Source organism: Centroberyx affinis, unplaced genomic scaffold (genome assembly GCF_046629955.1).
Source record: "Centroberyx affinis isolate AG114_WGS23_722 - 3 ecotype Tasmania unplaced genomic scaffold, CSIRO-AGI_Caff_v1 ptg002767l_1, whole genome shotgun sequence".
Taxonomy (NCBI): Eukaryota; Metazoa; Chordata; class Actinopteri; order Beryciformes; family Berycidae; genus Centroberyx; species Centroberyx affinis.
This window is the reverse complement of record NW_027280927.1, coordinates 1-18,537: the sequence shown is the minus strand read 5'-3', so window position 1 is coordinate 18,537 and position 18,537 is coordinate 1. Positions and strand designations below refer to the sequence as shown.

Genomic DNA, 18,537 nt, shown 5'->3' with positions numbered 1-18,537 from the left:
CCAAGCACCACGCGGCGGTAGAATTTGTCTTTGGTGCATAAATCAATAAGAGTCACCTGCCACATGGGCGTTAACTTTCTGAGATGATTTAAAAAGGATTTATTTTAAAACACTGGACTAAAAAGTATAAAACAAGACGTTTCGGTGTTCATCCCAACACCGTGATCAGTTGGAATGAGTGCAACAGGAAGTAACTCTGGCAAATAAATACACACAAAAAGTCACATGACAAGCACATGGCATGAGGTGTTGAAGTCACATGACTTGTTGAGATGTAGTCACGGTGACGCCCCTTCCCCCGCTTCCCCCGTCTTAAACTTTCTTTCTTAAACATTCAAATTCCGGTTAACTTCTAGCCTCTGGTCTTTGCCTGTTCTCAAACTTTGTCCCTGCTGGCCACCGTATACCCTCTGTGACTGTGAGCCAATCAAATCAAAGCAAAACAACGGCTCTGTATCAAACAGGCTCCTGATTGGCCGCCTGTTCCGCTGCTCTACCCAAAGCATTAGCGTCTAACCACCTGTTCCTCCGCTGCCTGGATGATTAACTAGACTAATGTTACTGGAGGATTAATACCAAAGTGTCAAATACATCTTACAGTTTTTCTCATTTTCTCATTTCCCAAACCAATAAACACGATTCACCTGCTTTCACTCATGTTGCAGATCTGTTTAACCTTTTGGCCAAAACTCTACACAGAAATATCTCCATATAAAGTACAGGTTGCATTATGCGATCCTTTAGAAAGCACCGGCATTCAATATGCTTAACTCATGCCATCATGACCTGAACTCAATTAACACACAGCTCTCAAGGTGCAAATACTAAGGAGCAAAATTATTCACACATCAGTCAGAACCTCAGGATGAATAAAAACAAGTGACAAGTGAGTTCATATGTACCAACTGTTTTTATTTTTATTCCTTATTTTACATAGATTCACTTTTTCACCCAACTTCAGTTCACTTCAGTACATAGGTAATAACACTTTTGAAATTCAATATTGTTTTATTTGACCTGCACACTTATGTAATTTATGAAGATCACAGTAGCATGATGTTGCAAAGCTCAAAATGTATAGAGGTTGTTCTGAAAAAGTATATGGTTCCTGATTTGTTGCACTAACATGTTTTTATAGTAGTTTAATTTGATCTCACCAGTGTGTTCTGGGTATTCAGTAGTGTCAGTGTGTATTTGATGGCTTTTGTGTGCCGTCTGAAGGCAAAGTTTGATTTAGAGGGAAGATAACATGTTTTTGAGTAGAGTGTTTGATTTCCAGTGTGCATCAGTGTGTGGTTTTGGTTTTGTGTGTGTAGTTTTGGGAAAATGGAGCACTATTTTAGGAAATGTGTTTTAGCTGTCGGGAAAAACTGTAATCATTTTGGCTGGTAAAAGTGATTCTTGGCCCGTAAATTATCTTTGTTTACCAGCTCTTGGCTGGTGAAACAAAAAGTTGAACACTGAAGGGACAAAGGTAGTACTTTGCAAGGCCAGCCACAATTTTCACGACTGCTAACACATTTTCTGAAACTAAATTTTAAACACAAAAAACAAAAACTCTAACGCAAAATGCAAAACATGACACACACACAAGCATCACATGAACACATCTCTCTAACAACCAACTACACACTGATGTGCTCAACGAAAAACACTGCCATGAATATTTCATCAGTAGGCTCATGCTGTTTGTATTTTCAGAGTTACACTTATGCACAGTAGCCTGTTAAGATAAGATTAGCATGTTACTAGCTGCTCAGATATAAAACAAACACAGAAATACAATAACAAAGCAGTGTATACATTTCACCAAACACAGTCTCATGGCATGGCACCATGTTCACAAGCCTCCTGCTCAGCTCTCTACCACCATGACCTGGTAGTCTTTCAGCTCTGGAAAACATAATACATTCAAACACTGTGAATACTACAGTAACGGAAAAAGTACTATACAGTAAATAGGAATGCCCAACCCCATTCCATACAGTACATAGAACATATTTGCTGTTGACAGTACTATGGTCCACTTGCAATAGTGCATTCTATAGTACAGCAATCACTGAATACCATAGATAGATAGATAGATAGATAGATAGATAGATTTTATTTATGTGTCACTCCTCAAAACACAGGTCAAACAGAGCAACAAACACAGTACCCCAATAGACAAGGAGGTTGAGGACCACTCATTTAGAGTTATGAGACATAGAATATATATATATATATATATATGTTCGGGCTGTTAAACGATTAATTTTCTTAATCGCGATTAATCTCCGAATTTCAATAGTTAATCGCAATTCATCGCGTTTTTAATCGCATGTTTACAATTCCATTATTTTGCATTTCAAAACAGTTTTTAAGTCCATATTAACAATGTAAAGCAATTCTTACCAGAGTGTCTTGATTGGGAATCAAGTGAACACAAGAAAAAAATGTATTTATGATCTTTTATATTATTTCTTTCAAATCAAAAGAAGTGCAATTTAGACCCAGTTAATACAATGTCTACTTCTTACAATTTAAGTGAACAGAACGGTTTGTGGTGTATCCAGTGTGCATCAGTGTGCGTAGACCATATGTAAAACTGTATCTGTAGTACTACAGGAGTAAAAAAGAGTGGCTTACTCAATGGAAGCTACAGTAAGGGACTCATGTTGGGCCGGACTCTCTGCCCAGCCTCCCTCATTGTCAAACCATGGTTGTCCACATGGTCGACCAAAGTGGCCCAGATCTCATCTCAGATGTTTGCTCACCTAACTCTTCATCTTCCTCCTCCTCCTCCTCCTCCTCCTCCTCTTACCCTCACCTTTCCTCTGCCTCTCTCTCTGCAATATTGCCATCCATTCCAAAACATGATAGCTCATCTTCGGCCCCCTGCTCTGATTTGTCACTGAGCAATTTAGCAACTAGTGTTTGCACCTGTGAGTAGTCAGTGTGACAAATTGGTAATTTCAGTGTAGCATTTGGAATGGCAGAGCTTCCCATGTGCATACAAGAGATTTCAGTCATGAGGATTGTGCCAAATGAACGGAATTGTGTTAAGTGAAATGCAAAAAAGTGTGATTTTAGAATTGCAATCTGAGTGAAAAGCAGAAAATGTGTTTTGTGTATTTTGCAGAGTTGGTTTAAAGGAATAGTTCACCCAAAAATGAAAATTCTGTCATCATCTCCTCCCCCTCATGCCAGTTGAAACACAGGTGAGGTTTGTCCATATAACACACAGGGAGGCTGCCAGCACAACTCCATAGCAGCCTTCTCCAAAACAACTGAAGTCAGTGGGGACCAGTTCTTCAGAGTTCCAAAAAGACCTACAGTATATTTACACCATCATTTAGTGCAAATCTTCACTACAGCTGATTGATTTGCAACAAATAATGGTGTATAGGTCTTTCTATTCACAGTGTGATTGTTTGGCTGTTTTTGTTTTGGAGCTCTAAAGAACAGGTCCCCATTGACTTCAGTTGTTTTGGAGAAGGCTGCTACCAAGTTGTGCTGGCAACCTCCCTGTGTGTTATATGGACTAACAAATTTCACCTGTGTTTCATTTGGCATGAGGTTGAGTAGATGATGACAGAATTTTCCTTTAAGGGTTTGGGACATGAGTGTCAGGTTTTGGTCATCGTATCTCAAGTTCCAGCGTTAGTGTGTAAAAGATTCAGCTGTAACATACTATTATGTGTGCATGAAATATATATAAAACGTGCACTCATGTTTCATAAAAAGTCTGCAAATACACATATAAAACGTGTGTGTAATAATATATAAAGCCATCCCCAGCAGCCACTGTGTTGACGCTTTGGCTGCTTTTGGGGTTGATTTTTTGGAGAGTCCATTGGCCTGTTAGGACCGGCCTGGAGCGCTGCACCCTGGTAAGGAAGACATAATTAGCTCTATAGTGAAGCAATTGATGAGATCCGAATCGATCGGTATGATGGAAAGCGACGGGGAAATGGGGTCCAGGCTGAAAATGGCCGGAGTTATTCTTTAAGTAAATCTGAATCGATGTGTCGTCTGTCTTCCGTTGCTCCTGTGTGTGGTCTTCTGTGGCGGCAGTAGGAGTTAACAGGTATAATATAAAACAGGCACATACTACTACTGCACATAATTCTTCCTTATTTGGAGTCATTCCTATGTTCCCAGGGTCCTATGTTCCCAGGGTCCTATGTTCCCCAGATTTATATGGCACATAATGGGAACATGACAAAGGGTCCTATGTTCCCAGGGTCCTATGTTCCCAAGGTCCTATGTTACCAGGGTCCTATGTTCCCCAGCTCTATATAGCACATAATGGGAACCTGAAAAAGATGTTCCCCAGCTATGTATTCGCTTAATTTGGTTAGTTAGGGTTAGGGTTTAGGGTTAGGGTTAAACATAGGACCCTGGGAACATAGGACCCTTGGAGAGCACATATGTAGAACTGGGGAACATAGGACCCTTTGTCATGTTCCCATTATGTGCCATATAAATCTGGGGAACATAGGACCCTGGGAACATAGATACGCTCTCCCTTATTTCTGTTCGTACACCAACTGGACGGTGTGGACCAGCGATCTGTCACTCTGGCCACTCCATGTCGGTGACAGACAGCATCAGCACCTCTGACCTGCCCTCACCGGTGAAAAAACACATCGTGTATCCGTCCCTCCGCTCAGTAAATCTGTGAAATGGAAAAATGACCTCGCCGACCCCTCTGATCCTCCATTACCCTCTCTGAGTGTGTCGACAATGGACGAGCCGCGCCGTGCGTGATGTGCCGCTGTCCGCTAGCTCTGATGATCAGTCATTATGCATCATTATCCCGGCACTCCGGGGGTCAAACCCGACATGTCCGGGGCCCTGACACCGCATCACTCCGTAATCATCCCTAATTGCACCAAACTTGACACAGACAGGCTGGGAGCTCAGGCGAGGCTGTCGTCAACTCCAGGAGATTCACTGGGCTTATTACAACCGTCAGTGTAATAACTTCCCAGTGACATAATCATTCATCATTGGGTCAGGTTATTACATTATAGGAAAAAAAACAAAAATCCCCCCTTGGATGCTCTCACGCCGTTCAGATCTCATCAATCTGTGTTGTTCGACGCGTTCCAGCGGTTATTTTGTGATGAAGTGTTGTAATCTACTGTTTTGGTGTAGTCGCTTTCCCTCCAGCTGCCTCGTCTACTTCTACTTAAGTTACTGATTTCCTACATTTCCCAGAATGCCTTTCAACAACCCCTCGAGAAGTGGTGTGAACTTGTTGTTTTCAATCAAAGGTAGCTAGCCAACAAGTTTGAGGACACTGGTGCGTGTCTATGATTGCGCCCCTTACTTAAACTCCAATCTGTCTCTCTGCTGCATTGCATTCTGGTCTCTCTCCTGCTCCTGTGGGTGGAGAAATCGGTCTCTCTCCTCTTCTACGAAGGATCTCTCCCTGTATGATTGTTGAACGTCTCTTGGTGCAAAATGGCTGTTTGATTCTGAGGGACTGACACCAAAAACCTGACGTTTACCGCTTCAGATCGGTTTAGATCGCTGAGACATTTTCTGCTATCAAACTCCATTGTAGCTGCACTGGAAAATATCTCAACATGACATTGAATTGTCATTGTACATTTGTCCAGTTATCTGCGGGAATAAGAAAAAATACATCACAAAACAACAAAATCAGGCTCAGAAATTCAAGGTTGTTTTGTTCTCAATTGTTTTGCTGTGGATTTTTCCTTTAACAAATCTGCTGTGCTCTTTGTCTCTTATCCATCATCCATCCATTCATCCTGTGCCTGTTTATGCTTTAACTCGTCTCTGTGATTTCAAATTGGCCAGAAAACATCGGGTAAGTCGCGGCAGACTGTGTGCCATGTCAGTGTTTCCGTCGTCTCGCCCACTCAACGCACATACATTAGCGCTCTGAATATTTAAACACGTGACTCTTCCTCCGTAACACTTCCCATTAAAGCGGCTCACTTCTCATATCCCTTCCATAAACTCTTACACATCCCGCCCACGCTGTTGACATTCACCTCCACTTTATAGTTCAATGTGGGGAGGAAATCCTTGGGAGGAAAAAAAAAAAAAAAAAAAAGCTAAATAATGTCTTCTAGCTGCTTCGGGGCTTCGCGAGCACCACTCGTTAATTAAGGGGAAATGTATTAGTCATGACTTCCTCCGTGGCTTTTTTGCATATTGATGAGGAGTGCGTGTTGGAAGCAAGTGTGGATCTTGCGAGCGGAGGCAGCCTCGGGCCAGGTCCTGACTGGCTGACTGGCACTTAAAGGCACAGTTCGCGGCTTGATGAAATAGATATGTCCGTTATAAGCCGTGGCGGCGTAGCTCTGTTGAGAATCCCCGTCTCAGCTGTCATCAAAGGTTGCTTTAATGCATTGTTTATCATCCTGTAAAATCACGTTAGATTCTCATTGAAGCCATGGTAACCGCAGCCAAATCCGTCCAATAAGCTCAGCGTTGAGGTGCGGCTTGAATCAATAAACACGTGTTTCTAAGAACCCTGTTAATCCTGCATTTATAAGCAACAGAGGGATTCGGAATTATTATTTAATGTTGTTATAATTATGTTCTTTTTAAATATGCATGATTCAGATTTCCCTTTTTCTCTCACAGTGCATTAGCGCTTAAGAAGGACTGGGGTAGCCTCGGGTCAATTGCAGAACAGCCTCATTACGTTCTTTCAGAGGAAGACTTATTTGTAGAACATGTAGCATGTAATGTGTAATATGTGAGCATGCTTCGGCAATGTTGGAACAGCGTGAAGCAGGATTCATTATATCACTGTGGACCTTGTGCAACTGGATCTGCTTAATACAAAGGTCTCGGTAATTCATGTGAAACTCTAGCTAAAGTCTGCTGCTAAGGCCTAAGCGTTCACACCAAGCACATTTGGAAGCTTTTATTTCTTTATTTCGGTTTGCTTGGCCAGGTGAGAATGATGTCATTCGAAGTCGTGTGGCACCAAATATCGGCACTGAGACGCCTGAAGGTGCGAGTCTCAGTCCCCTAACAAGAGAACCGCAGTGCGGTTTGTTTGGAGTGAGAACATAATCCAACCAACCGACCCGGAACCGACCCCAAAAACATAGTTTTATGTTTGTTGTTTGACCGTTCCATATGGTTTTATGGGTGTAGAAGAGGGATGTTGATATCCGATAGCCAGCAGCTCTTTATGCTTGGAAAGCCTAGCAGGACAAAATGAAGCAAGGGCAAACCGCAGTCTGGACCGATGTGTATACTCTGCTATTTCTTCATGTGTTCTTACCTGGTATGAAGACTATAGATGTTTAATTACAGCAAAGAGCGCAGACAAGTCCAATCATGCTTAGCTAAAGTTACAGGGACTGGAATCAGATTTTGTTTCGACTTCCCCCACTACCAGCTACAAAGTACCTTTGTTTACTATTAACCGTTCCAAGAGTCTATTAACCGTTCCAAGAGTCAGAACAAAACATGGTGAGGCAGCATTCGCTTACTATGCCGCATACAACTGGAACAGACTTCTAAATGATCTTAGACATGCTCCAACTGTAACCACTTTTAAAACTAGGCTTAAAACTGTAGTTCTCCATCGCCTATAATTAAACTCTTAGCACTTTAACTCCAAGTATATGTAAATATGTGCGCGCGGTTTATGTGTGTATTTACTTGTATCAACAGAATCTTACTGATTTTATAATGTTGCCCTTACTCTAACTTTCAGTGCTCAGAAACTCTTTTCTTGTTTTTAATTTTCTTACTTTTACTTATTTACTTTTATCTTATCCATCTCTATTTTTATTTCTCTCTTTTAATCATGTAAAGCACTTTGAGTTGCCCTGTGTACGAATTGTGCTATATAAATAAACTTGACTTGACTTGACTTGACTTGACTTGACTTGACTTGGCTTGACTGGACTTGACTGACCTTAACCACTTGTAATTGGTCAGTGTGAACCTAAACCAGCCAAATACAAAAATGCAACAAAGTAAACTTTTCATCTGTGATTCATACCAAAGAAAACAAACCGTACGTGTGATCGCACTCTAAACTCACTCATCTAGCGGTACTATACTGTCTTTGAACTGCAACGTGTCATGAGGCATTAAGCCTGAACTTTCTCCAAGGTCTTCGGCAGATGCAGTCGACCATCAAAGCCTGAGTGAAGTCAAGGATGTTTAGTAACCCGCTTGAAAGCAAAGCTAAGTTCAGCTCTCCTGTTACTAGTCCCCGTTCTCATCCCCTGACTTACAGCATGGGAGCAGTGAGATGCAGTTTGTTTACTGGAATGTCTCCTGGTGCCGGTTGATCATACAGCGCCTGCAGTGCTAACCCACTCCCTGTTCCCTCCGGTTTACAGCTCACACCAAACACATAAAAGTCAAGAGAGGAGTTCATTGCACCCAGCAGAATTTATAATACTGACCCTGAGCACATGTGTACATACAGTACAGTATATTGCTGTGCTAGAGGTGAGTCAGCTTTTCAGGAGTTAAGAAAACCGGCCATATTTTCATACTGCTGATCAGGCATTGTTTTTGTGTTTTGTTTTTTTTCTTATACAAAAGTGTTTCAGGAGGTTTTATGGTCATGGAACGTACTCAGCCCATAAAGGAGCATGCAAGCTTTCAATTCAAGGATAACGTGAGAAATGCCGAAAAACGCATTTGCAAGGTTTTGACATGACAACAGTCTCACTTCACTCTCTCTTTCTCTCTCACTCTAACCTCATGTTCACACTGCAAGCAACTTGGTGGATGTGTCGCTCTATTCTTTTCGCAGCTTTGGTATTGCCTTTCATGACGTTACATTGCTCTGATGAGTTAAAGGTATAATATGTAACATTTCCGCATTAAAATATCTAAAACCGACTAGACCTATGTTATATATTTTTTTGAGTTGTGTACTTACATTATCCCAAATGTTTCCAACAATGTTCAAACCCAGAGAAATCTGTCATTTTATTCAAGGTAACGGTTTCATTTGGTCTCCTGTCATGGCGTCATATCCCCTTTACCCCCTAACTTCCTGTCATGGCGTCATATCCCCTTTACCCCCTAACTTCCTGTCAATGGCGTCATATCCCCTTTCCCCCCTAACTTCCTGTCATGGCGTCATATCCCCTTTACCCCCTGACTTCCTGTCATGGCGTCATATCCCCTTTCCCCCCTAACTTCCTGTCATGGCGTCATATCCCCTTTACCCCCTAACTTCCTGTCACGGCGTCATATCCCCTTTACCCCCTAACTTCCGGGGAAACACGGGAAACACCAGATGATCCGTCAGAAAGTGAGGAAGGAAGTCGGCCAACTAGCTAGCTAGCCTCTCTAGCCGCTCTGTTGTTTTTTTCATTCTATTGTTTTTATCGCTCACTCCTGACGGATCACGATTATTCATTCCCGTTTGCTGCGCGTTCTGTCGCCCAAGTTGTCCCCGTAAAAAAAAACTCCCATGATCCCACACTGCTTCACGACGTCTTTTGTTTTTGTTTTGATTGAGAGACCCCTAGCGGCAGGAATTACATACTGCGCGTTTAAACATAGCTCGCTAGCAAACGCTAACTAGCATTAATCGAAAACGAACAGAAAAAAAACCTATTTCAGAGTATACAGACTAGACTTTCAAATCAAAGTTGTTGAGATTTGGGAAGATTTGAATGGCTGGAATCAACTTCAGTTATTGTTCATGAAACAAAAAATCGCATCGGCGGGGGGGGGGGGGGGACCCAGGAAGTGCGGAAATCTGGCTGTTTGACCGTGAAAAGTTCAGCTGTTCGGCCAAATATTCTCCGTCCACAAGCTTGCCGAGCGTCTGCACATCGCTCAGCTCTGTGAGAAACGAAGAGATTTCCAGTGACTTGTTCATCGTGTTGCTTGCAGTGTGGACACCTGCTTACTTTCTCTATCTCTCTGTCTCTCTCTCTCTCTCTCACACACACACACACACACACACACAGCCTCTCTGACCCTGGAGTCTCTCTCTCTCTCCCTTCAGAGCATGACGAGTGCGCCAGCGGCCAGAGTTCGTGTGATGAGAACGCCATCTGCACCAACACCATCAGAGGCCACCTGTGTACCTGCAAGCCGGGCTACGTGGGCAACGGCACCATCTGCAGAGGTAAGGGCTGACCCTGCAACCCCCCCCCCCCACCACCTCCCTGCCTGGTGGCTGATGGGCCTGCCCCTCCGCTCCACATCACGGGCCGGCACACGCCTCCTTCGCCTCAGCTAACCAGGCACCAGCTGCCCACATGAGATGATGAAAATTGATTCTGGAGGAGCTTCAGCCTGTTTCTTCCATGTCTGCGCCTCCTCCTCCCTCCCTCCCTCCCTGCTAGAACCTGCTCCCCGCTCCCCTGCAAACACACACACACACACACACACACACACACGCTCGCACCTCGAAGCAGCTCCACCTCATCATAACCCGCTCCGCCAGGCTCCTCACGCCCATTTGCCTGTCCAGCTGTAGCTTTTGTTGTGGAGCTTCCTGTGTGTGTGTGTGTGTGTGTGTGTGTGTGTGTGTGTGTGTGTTTTTCTGTGTGTATGTACAGTACTACAGGTGGAACAATATACAACAGATGTGGGAAGTAACATTTGTTACTGTGTACTTATGTACACGAGTATCTGCTACTTTACTCAAGTTTTTCTTTCACTTAAGACTTTTTAATTTTACTCACATTGCTACATTTCAAAAGAAAAATCTATACTTTCTACTCACTACATTTTTACTCTGCTATTTGTGATTTGAGCTTCAGACTCTTTCTCACCTGAGATTCAGAGGAACGCTCAACAGAAAACCAGTTTAGAACAGTAGAAATTACTTTTTTAGACGACTATTTTTACTTAATACTTTGGAGGATTTGAAATGCTACTTCAGCTTTTACCAGAGTATATTTTTAGATGAGTATTTGCACTTTTACCTGAGTAAGGAATCTGTGTTCTTCTATCGCCTCTGATATACAATATACTAGGGCTGAACAATTAATCGAAATTTTATCGAAATCAAATTGCAGGAGGTGCAACATTTGGCGAAACGTGTGTCAAAATACCATTTTAAATGAAATATTGTGGTGCTGCAGAGATGTCCTGGCCTACACATCATATTCTACAGACTTAAGAAAACATCTTTGTTTGGTACAGATCCCCGCAAAAATCACACCATAATCATTTTAATACGTTTTTCAATGAAAATGAGAATAATGATGTAAAAATTCCCTCTAATATCGCAAATCATATCGCAATTGCAATATCAGTCAAAATAATCGCAATTAGATATTTTTTCAAAATCATTCAGCCTTACAATATACCAACAACAAAAACAACAACAAACTGATGTGTTGGGTGTAGCGCCCTCCGTTCAGGACGCCGGTCACAGACTCTTACATCATGATTTGAATCACTTCAGCCTAATAGGTAAACCACTCATTTTTCATTCAGAAAATGGAAAAACTCAAAAGTGAGCTTTGATGGTTTTGAATTTCCTGCCACACACCGCTGAGAATAATAAGAATAATAATACCTCCACAAGCTGTTTGTGCTACTTTGTGTGTCACGGTAGCTTATCAAAATCAATGCCGATGTCTTGCCAGTAAACGTTGGGTATTGGCCAAGTGAACTCACAGATACCAGCCTTCTTCACTATTCAGAAGTGGCATCATAATAAGCTCAGTGAATACATGTTATCGAATAAGCACTTAAGCTACACAAGCAGTAGTGTGAAAGCTCTTTGTTTTTACAGCAGGAGAGTTTCATTCCTGCTCTTTTATATCCAGACATTTTTTCTATTCAGTGGAATGTAAAGCGTGTGATTTTCTTTTAACTTTCCTTTCCCTCTGAACTAGGGATGTAACGGTATACCGTTTTAAGGTATTAAAAAAAAAACCCAAAAAACATAATAAAACACAAATAAAACACAATAAAACAAAAAATGAAACATCACACTTCCAAGTTGCTAGCAATATTGCAACAGTGGACTTTGTAATTTAATATACATTATTAAACTGCACTAGATTACAAGATTGTTGTGTGTATTTTCCGTCTTTAATGCAAAATAAACTATCCGATGTTGCACTGCAGGGCGCTAGAACATTAACGTTATCTCACTAAGGAGGACCCTTGCGTTCAATATTTTTATGTAAATGTTCCAATGTTAATGCATGAGAGTTTCAGTTAAATACACACAGACAGACACACATGCACAGGCACGCACACACATTTCAGTTCAATAAAGCAATATTTTTCTTCAAGGCAAAATATTGTGTTTGTTTTTTCGTACGTTTAATTAAAAGGGGGGAAAAATTAATACCGTGAAATACCGTATACCGTGGTATTTTGGTAGACACCCTACCGTACTGTGAAATTTCATACTGTTACATCCCTACTCTGAACTCCTTTACCTAACTGAACTATAAAAATGAATGACGTGTTTGTTTACCACTAAAAGCAAAGTTTTCAGTGGCATTTCGTCCCTGTTTTACCTTTATGACCCCACCTTAGTATGTATGCACACACTGTGAGTGGATATGTGGACAGTTATACGGTTGCTCGTGCATATATGCCTTTACATACAGTCTTACATTTGTGTTGTCTGACCCTAACCCATTTTCAGTGTGTCTACTCAGCCACATGCACTATATTTCCCCCTCTGCTGGCGTGAGTGCAGGCGCGGTGGGACAGTCGCTGCAGGTTCAGGGGGAGAGGAAGCAGGACAGTCAATAACACTCAACGACTGCCATGGAGTCGTCCATGTAGGGGCCTCATGGAGCCCGGGGAGGCTCATTAGGAGGCAGGCCGGTCTCAGCCGGGCCGTCATGGTCCTGGCTCCTCACGTAGAACCACGCCAGAGACACGGGCGGGAGGAGTATGGCGGCAGCGTCACCCAGGGAGCAGGAATCCCCCAGCCCCCATAGTATTAATAGCCGTGTTTACACTGGAGCCGACCGGGCAAAGAGAACGAAAAGACACTGTACTGTCTCTTCTTCGGTTTTCTAGCTCTCATGTCTAGCGCTTCATCTGTAAATCAAGAGGTCCCGTGGGCTTTTGCCAGATAGCCTTTTTGATGTTATTTTGCAGACCGTGTGCTCACGCTTGGCTGCAGCCTGAGAGACCGGAAATATCAGTTCAATTAGGCGTCGCTTTTTTTCCACACTTCTGAAACAATGATTTTGATAGACTTTCAGCGAAACATATTTTGCTCGGTGACATCGAGTCGTCATGCATGAGCCAAGTCGACCTCAGAGCCAAGTTGGAGAACAATTCTCCAACTTGCAAAGCTGCAGCCTCCATAGTTTAGTTTAGTTTAGATTACTTTATTACTTTATTTGGCAGGGGCAGTGCATATTAATAACATTTCTGAAAATATGCCCGATTTAGCCAAAAAGGCTCATTTTCATCTGTAGTCCCCCAATAGTTGAAAGCACAAACATTAACACAATACAATCAACGACAAAAACAGTGAAAAATATGCAGATACAAACAGAGCCTGCACTACATAGAGACAAGAAATTGATAATGGTTGATGTTTGTTTATTGTTAGTCTTCCAAGTTTGATTTTTCTGACAAAAATAGCATGTGAAAGCAACGCTGTTTAGCAGCCGTCTTGGAAGTCCCAGATGTCGGACTTTCCCACCAGCACCTGAACGCAGCATAATAGTTACGGCTAAAAAAACAATATTCATCTAATGCCCAGATCCAGATCACCACCAAAATCTAATGAACTGGTCATTGGGCCAAGAGCAATCTGTCCACCAGATTTCAGATATCTCACTTTTTGAGATATCAAAGAGACAAGTGAAAACATAACCCTCTTCCAACTTCATTGGCGGAGGCCGTTTTCATGAATATAATTTCCTTTTTTTTGCCACAAGAGGAGGCAAACCGTTTTTAAAAGATGTCAGAACACAATTGAGAGGTCCGAGAGCCTGTTCCAACAGGATTTGGCACAAATCAAGCTCTGTTATCTGCACTCTGTGTGTGTAAAAGTGTGTCATATCCTGCTGCAGGTGCGCTTCTGTCTGTGTGTATGATGGATGGAGAGTGAGAGAGCAGGAGAAAGAGAAAGACAGATAGAGGGGGAGAGAGAGTGTGAAAGAGGGAGAGAGGCAGACGGAGAGAGAGAGAGAGAGGGAGCCCCCCACCCCACCCCACCCTACCCCCACCCCACCCCACCCTAACCCCACCCCCTGCTCTGTAATACAGACAGGCATTAGGATGGGTGGCAGGTGGGAGGCAGGTCTAGGGAGAGATCAATGCAATTTGCAAAGTGCCTTCCACACAGTTTCTGCCTCTGGATCGTCTCCAGGTCCATGTTACACCAGGCACGCAACTTTCCTGCCACCTCCACATTTTTCACTCAGGAAGACACGGCTAATGTGCAAATGATGGAAATTGCGGGGAAGGTGGGAGGAGGAGGGCGGGAGGAGGGTGGCGGTTGACCAGAGAAAAACAATGTTTGGAATATGAATTAGCTCATCTGTGATCGGCTTATCAACCCTGGCTTTTTTTTTTTTTTTACGTAGGAGCAGCATATTGTCATAACCATGATATCGAATCCCGGTAACAGGTCACATTTGTCATTTATTTGTGAGGAAATTCTGTGCCGGACTACCTTATTTTAATAATGCCATTAAAACTTGCTACATCTTACCTATCTCATCCTGGCCAATTAGTATTATGCGAGGAGGGAGTTGGAGGAATCAGCCTCTATTTTCCCCTCCCCCTGAGATCTCATTACTGTGTGATGGCGACAGTGTTGGCCAATCGACCTGCGCCTCCCATCTCATTCCCCTCATACATCACCGCGTACCCTCTCAGGAATAGAGGAATTAGTCTGAGAACTACTGCAGCTCCTTAGCCCGTCCTGCTAATGTTAATAAGGCAAAAGTGTGTTTAGCCAGCCTTGAGCAATGAGTCCACTGCAGCTGGGCTAGAATCCGGCACCGGAGCCAAAGGTATGCGATTAAGTCGACACGTTAAAGTCGAACAGGTGACGAGTGCCCTTGAGAGAGAATGGCTTATTGCCTTGTGAAAGCAAACATTTTCTTAATTCTCTGTAAGGTATAATTCGGCCATTCATGCTCGATGTGACTTGGGGGGGGGGGGGGGGGGGACAAGGACAACTACAGAGGTGGCTCAAGGATTTTAAATCTCCACATCTCTCGATTCATCCTTTCTTCATATCTTAAAGGAAAAAAAAATCCACCTTCGAATACACGCGGTTCACTGTTAGATGTCATCAGTCTGTGATGTTCAATGCCTTCCCGGAGTTATTTTGTGATGAAGTGCTGTAATTTACTTTCTTTTTTTTTTTTTTTTTTTTTGGGCGAACCCACTTTCCCTCAACCCGCCTCGTCTACTTCTGCCGCAGTTTATGATTTTCCTGCGTTTCCCAGAGAGAGTCGAGAGAGTGATAGCGATAGTAATAACACGAGTTTTTCCCCACTCCCGCTCCCCTTACTCAAAACACGTCTTGACGCTGCATTGCGATTCTGGTCTCTCTCCTGCTCCTGTGGGTGGAGAAATTGGTCTCTCTCCTCTTCTACGATGGATCTCTCCCTGTATGATTGTTGAACGTCTCTCGGTGCAAAATGGCGGCTCTAGAAAGAAGCCCTCGCTCTTCGATTCTGAGGGACTGACACCAAAAACCTGACGTTTACAGCTGATGTTTTACATCCAGAAACATTTTCTCATATCAAACTCCATCGTAGCTGCTGGAAACATCTGGAGGTGACGTCACCTCGTCTACGATTGGCCGGTTATCCACCAAGAAGAAAAACACACCAAACAACAAAATAAACCCAGAAATGTAAAGTACATCAGAATCAGAAGAATCAGCTTTATTACACATACAAGGAATTTGACTCTGGTTTTTTCGTGGCTCTCAATGTACTTACACAGAATAAATATACAGCTAAAAACAAGGACAACAAGATGAACAGAGGTAAACCTAAACATTTAACTGCTACACTAGGACAATAGTGCAATGGTGCCGAGTGCAAAGATGCTGGAATAAATATGAGTTGTTGGTGTAACAGGTTACATTATATACATGAGTTATTACACATTATACACACATTATACACACATTAGATACACAACATCAACGTCAGCAACAGCTGCTTTTTTAACAACGTTTCCTGGGTGGATTTTTCCTTTAAGCACGTTCTCCTCTGTACCGCTTTACTGGCGCTGTGTGATATACATACGAAATCGAGGAGTGTTTGATCCGTGACACGGGGTCCGTGCTGAGGCCGTGATATCGATTGAGTACAGGAGACAGCCTCACGCGTCTCGTCATGCACGCTCCACATGTCGCCGCCCTCCTCCTCTCTAGTGAAGACGGCGGTTTTGTCGGACACCAGAGGACCGCCGCCGGGATGGACCTATTAGATTTCCCTCGATAGCGTCCTGTCACGGCTGTGTAATGCGGGGGGTGGGGGTGGGGGTGGGGGGGTGCAAGGCCGGATCAATCCGTCTGCCTCAGCTGGCCCACTTCCCGCTCTCTCTCTCCGGTGAACGGTGATTACGCCGCACCTCACGTTTCCTATTACGGCGGAGTAATTATGGATAATATTGTTGCTAGAGCGATGCCATGCCCCTTCAGTGACTGTTAACTACAACAATAGATTTCCCCGCTGCTGATATTATGCAAATGGCCGATGAAGAGGAGGCGTTGGGTACAGAGGCTCATGCTGTTACACCCTTTGAGCGGTAATGTTTTTTTTTATAAAAACACAAGTCAAGATATTATTTCTCCAGGTTTAAATGACTGTGTTCGTCTCTGCTATAGGGTTCGATTTTTTTATTTTTTTATTTTTTTACACATCTATTCTTCCGTCCCTATAAACAAGGGCTGGACGGCCCAGTCGGATCGTCCGCCTGGTAATCCCCCCCTGCCTCGCCTCATATTTAGCTCCACACCTTACCCCCCCCCGCCCCCCGCCCAGCCCATAACAGGCCCACAGCTCGCCCCCCCCCCCCCACCCCCTGCCCGCTATGACCGGGATGATTGCGGGGGCACATAAAGAGTGGCCTCCATCTCAAGAGCCCATTTTACTGCTATTGATCCTCAGGGAAGACTGGAAGCGAGAAGAAACGAGGAGATAAGACTCACCCTGCCTTCTACTTACTCTTCCCTCCCTCCCCCTCCCCCCCCCCCCCTCTCTCTATTTGTCTCTCTCTCTCTCTCTCTCTCTCTCTGTCTCCCCGCCTTTGTATTGCAATTCCCTTGGGAAGAGGCTCTACCATTATGTCATCTGCCTCGGAGCACAATAAATGGGCCACAATGGTTCAATCGGAGCACGGCTAAAGATTATAGATCAGCATTGTTCCTGCTGCCAGCCTAATGATCAGCAGCCTATTGCAAAGCCTTTGTCGGCCGCAGAATGAGTGAGCTAATCTCGTTAATGGTCCGTTTCATTCCCTAGGACTGGTTTGTGTAGACAAAAGGGGTTTTAAATAGAGAGGATTTGAGTAGCGAGTCTAAACAGTGGCATGGAGGACAAAGGCACTGACTCGTGCTTCTCTCATCTCGCTATCGGAGCCAATCGTGTTCCGACCAGCTAACAGCGAGCCGCAGAGCAGCGATACCCAGCGTAATGTATTCGGAGTCGGTGTGTGTGTGTGTGTGTGGGGGGGGGGGGTGACGAATGAGGGAGGGGAGGGAGGATGTTGGATGTGTGCGTTCATTTCCCCTGCAAGTCTTCAGCATTTAATTTTCTGTTTACATAATTATTGCTCCCCTTCATCCCTTTTTGATAGGAGCAACACATTTAGCGGTTTTGGTGCTGTGTAGTTCTGTGCTAGAGGGCACAATGTTTTACAACATTTAATTGGGTGAAAACCACAGTATGTGAAGCCATGATTAATTGCAAATGTGAAAAAATGTACCAAAAAAAAAAAAAAAAACACAACTTGTTTCTGAGCTTTGTAGCAATTATCATTTGAGGCAATTATTTTTAGTCTCTACCCTGCTGTTAGATTTAGCTGCTGTGCAGTAGAGAGAGAAAAATCCTCTCTGTTCAGCTCCATCAGATCCACTCTGCAATGTAAAGCACCAGGGGAACATCCAGCATGCTGTCCTCATTCTATCTCTGATCTGGGCTGTTTTTTCAATCAACGTCTCATTCAGTGATACTCTGTGATGTTAAATCTATAATAATGATACTCTTTTCAACATAGAGTTTCTCTTCAGTGATGCAGTTTGGTACTGAAAGGATGGAAGATTTGATAATAACAATAATAATAATACTCATAATAGGCAAAAGGAAAATGTCAAAAAGAAGGGTGTGAAGAATAGCAAAGGGACAAATGTATGAACAAAAATAAATTTAAATGTAACTAGAAGGGCACTCGGAGAGCGCAGACCTCCGCCAAGGTTCATGCTGTTATTGCTTGTTTGTGAGTCGGATCCGGATCCGCTCCAAAATTTAATGGGTTCTTCCGTGGCCCATGCTACACCCTTCCACCAAGTTTCATGAAAATCGGGCCAGTCGTTTTTTCCATAATCCTGCTAACAGACAAACAAGCAGACAAACAAACAAACAAACGGCACCGAAAACATAA

At 43.4% G+C, this 18,537-nt stretch overlaps 1 protein-coding gene across 1 annotated transcript in view; it reads left to right on the top strand.

Moving 5' to 3' along the window:
* LOC139657863 (protein kinase C-binding protein NELL1-like) overlaps positions 1–12,884 on the top strand; it is a 183,801-nt gene extending 170,917 nt beyond the window's left edge. The window contains exons 15-17 of the mRNA XM_071535810.1: positions 9,968–10,090; positions 11,817–11,820; positions 12,638–12,884. Coding sequence (XP_071391911.1) covers positions 9,968–10,090; positions 11,817–11,820; positions 12,638–12,884 — 374 coding nt within the window. The remainder of the gene's footprint in view (positions 1–9,967; positions 10,091–11,816; positions 11,821–12,637) is intronic.
* Positions 12,885–18,537: the final 5,653 nt, after the last annotated feature.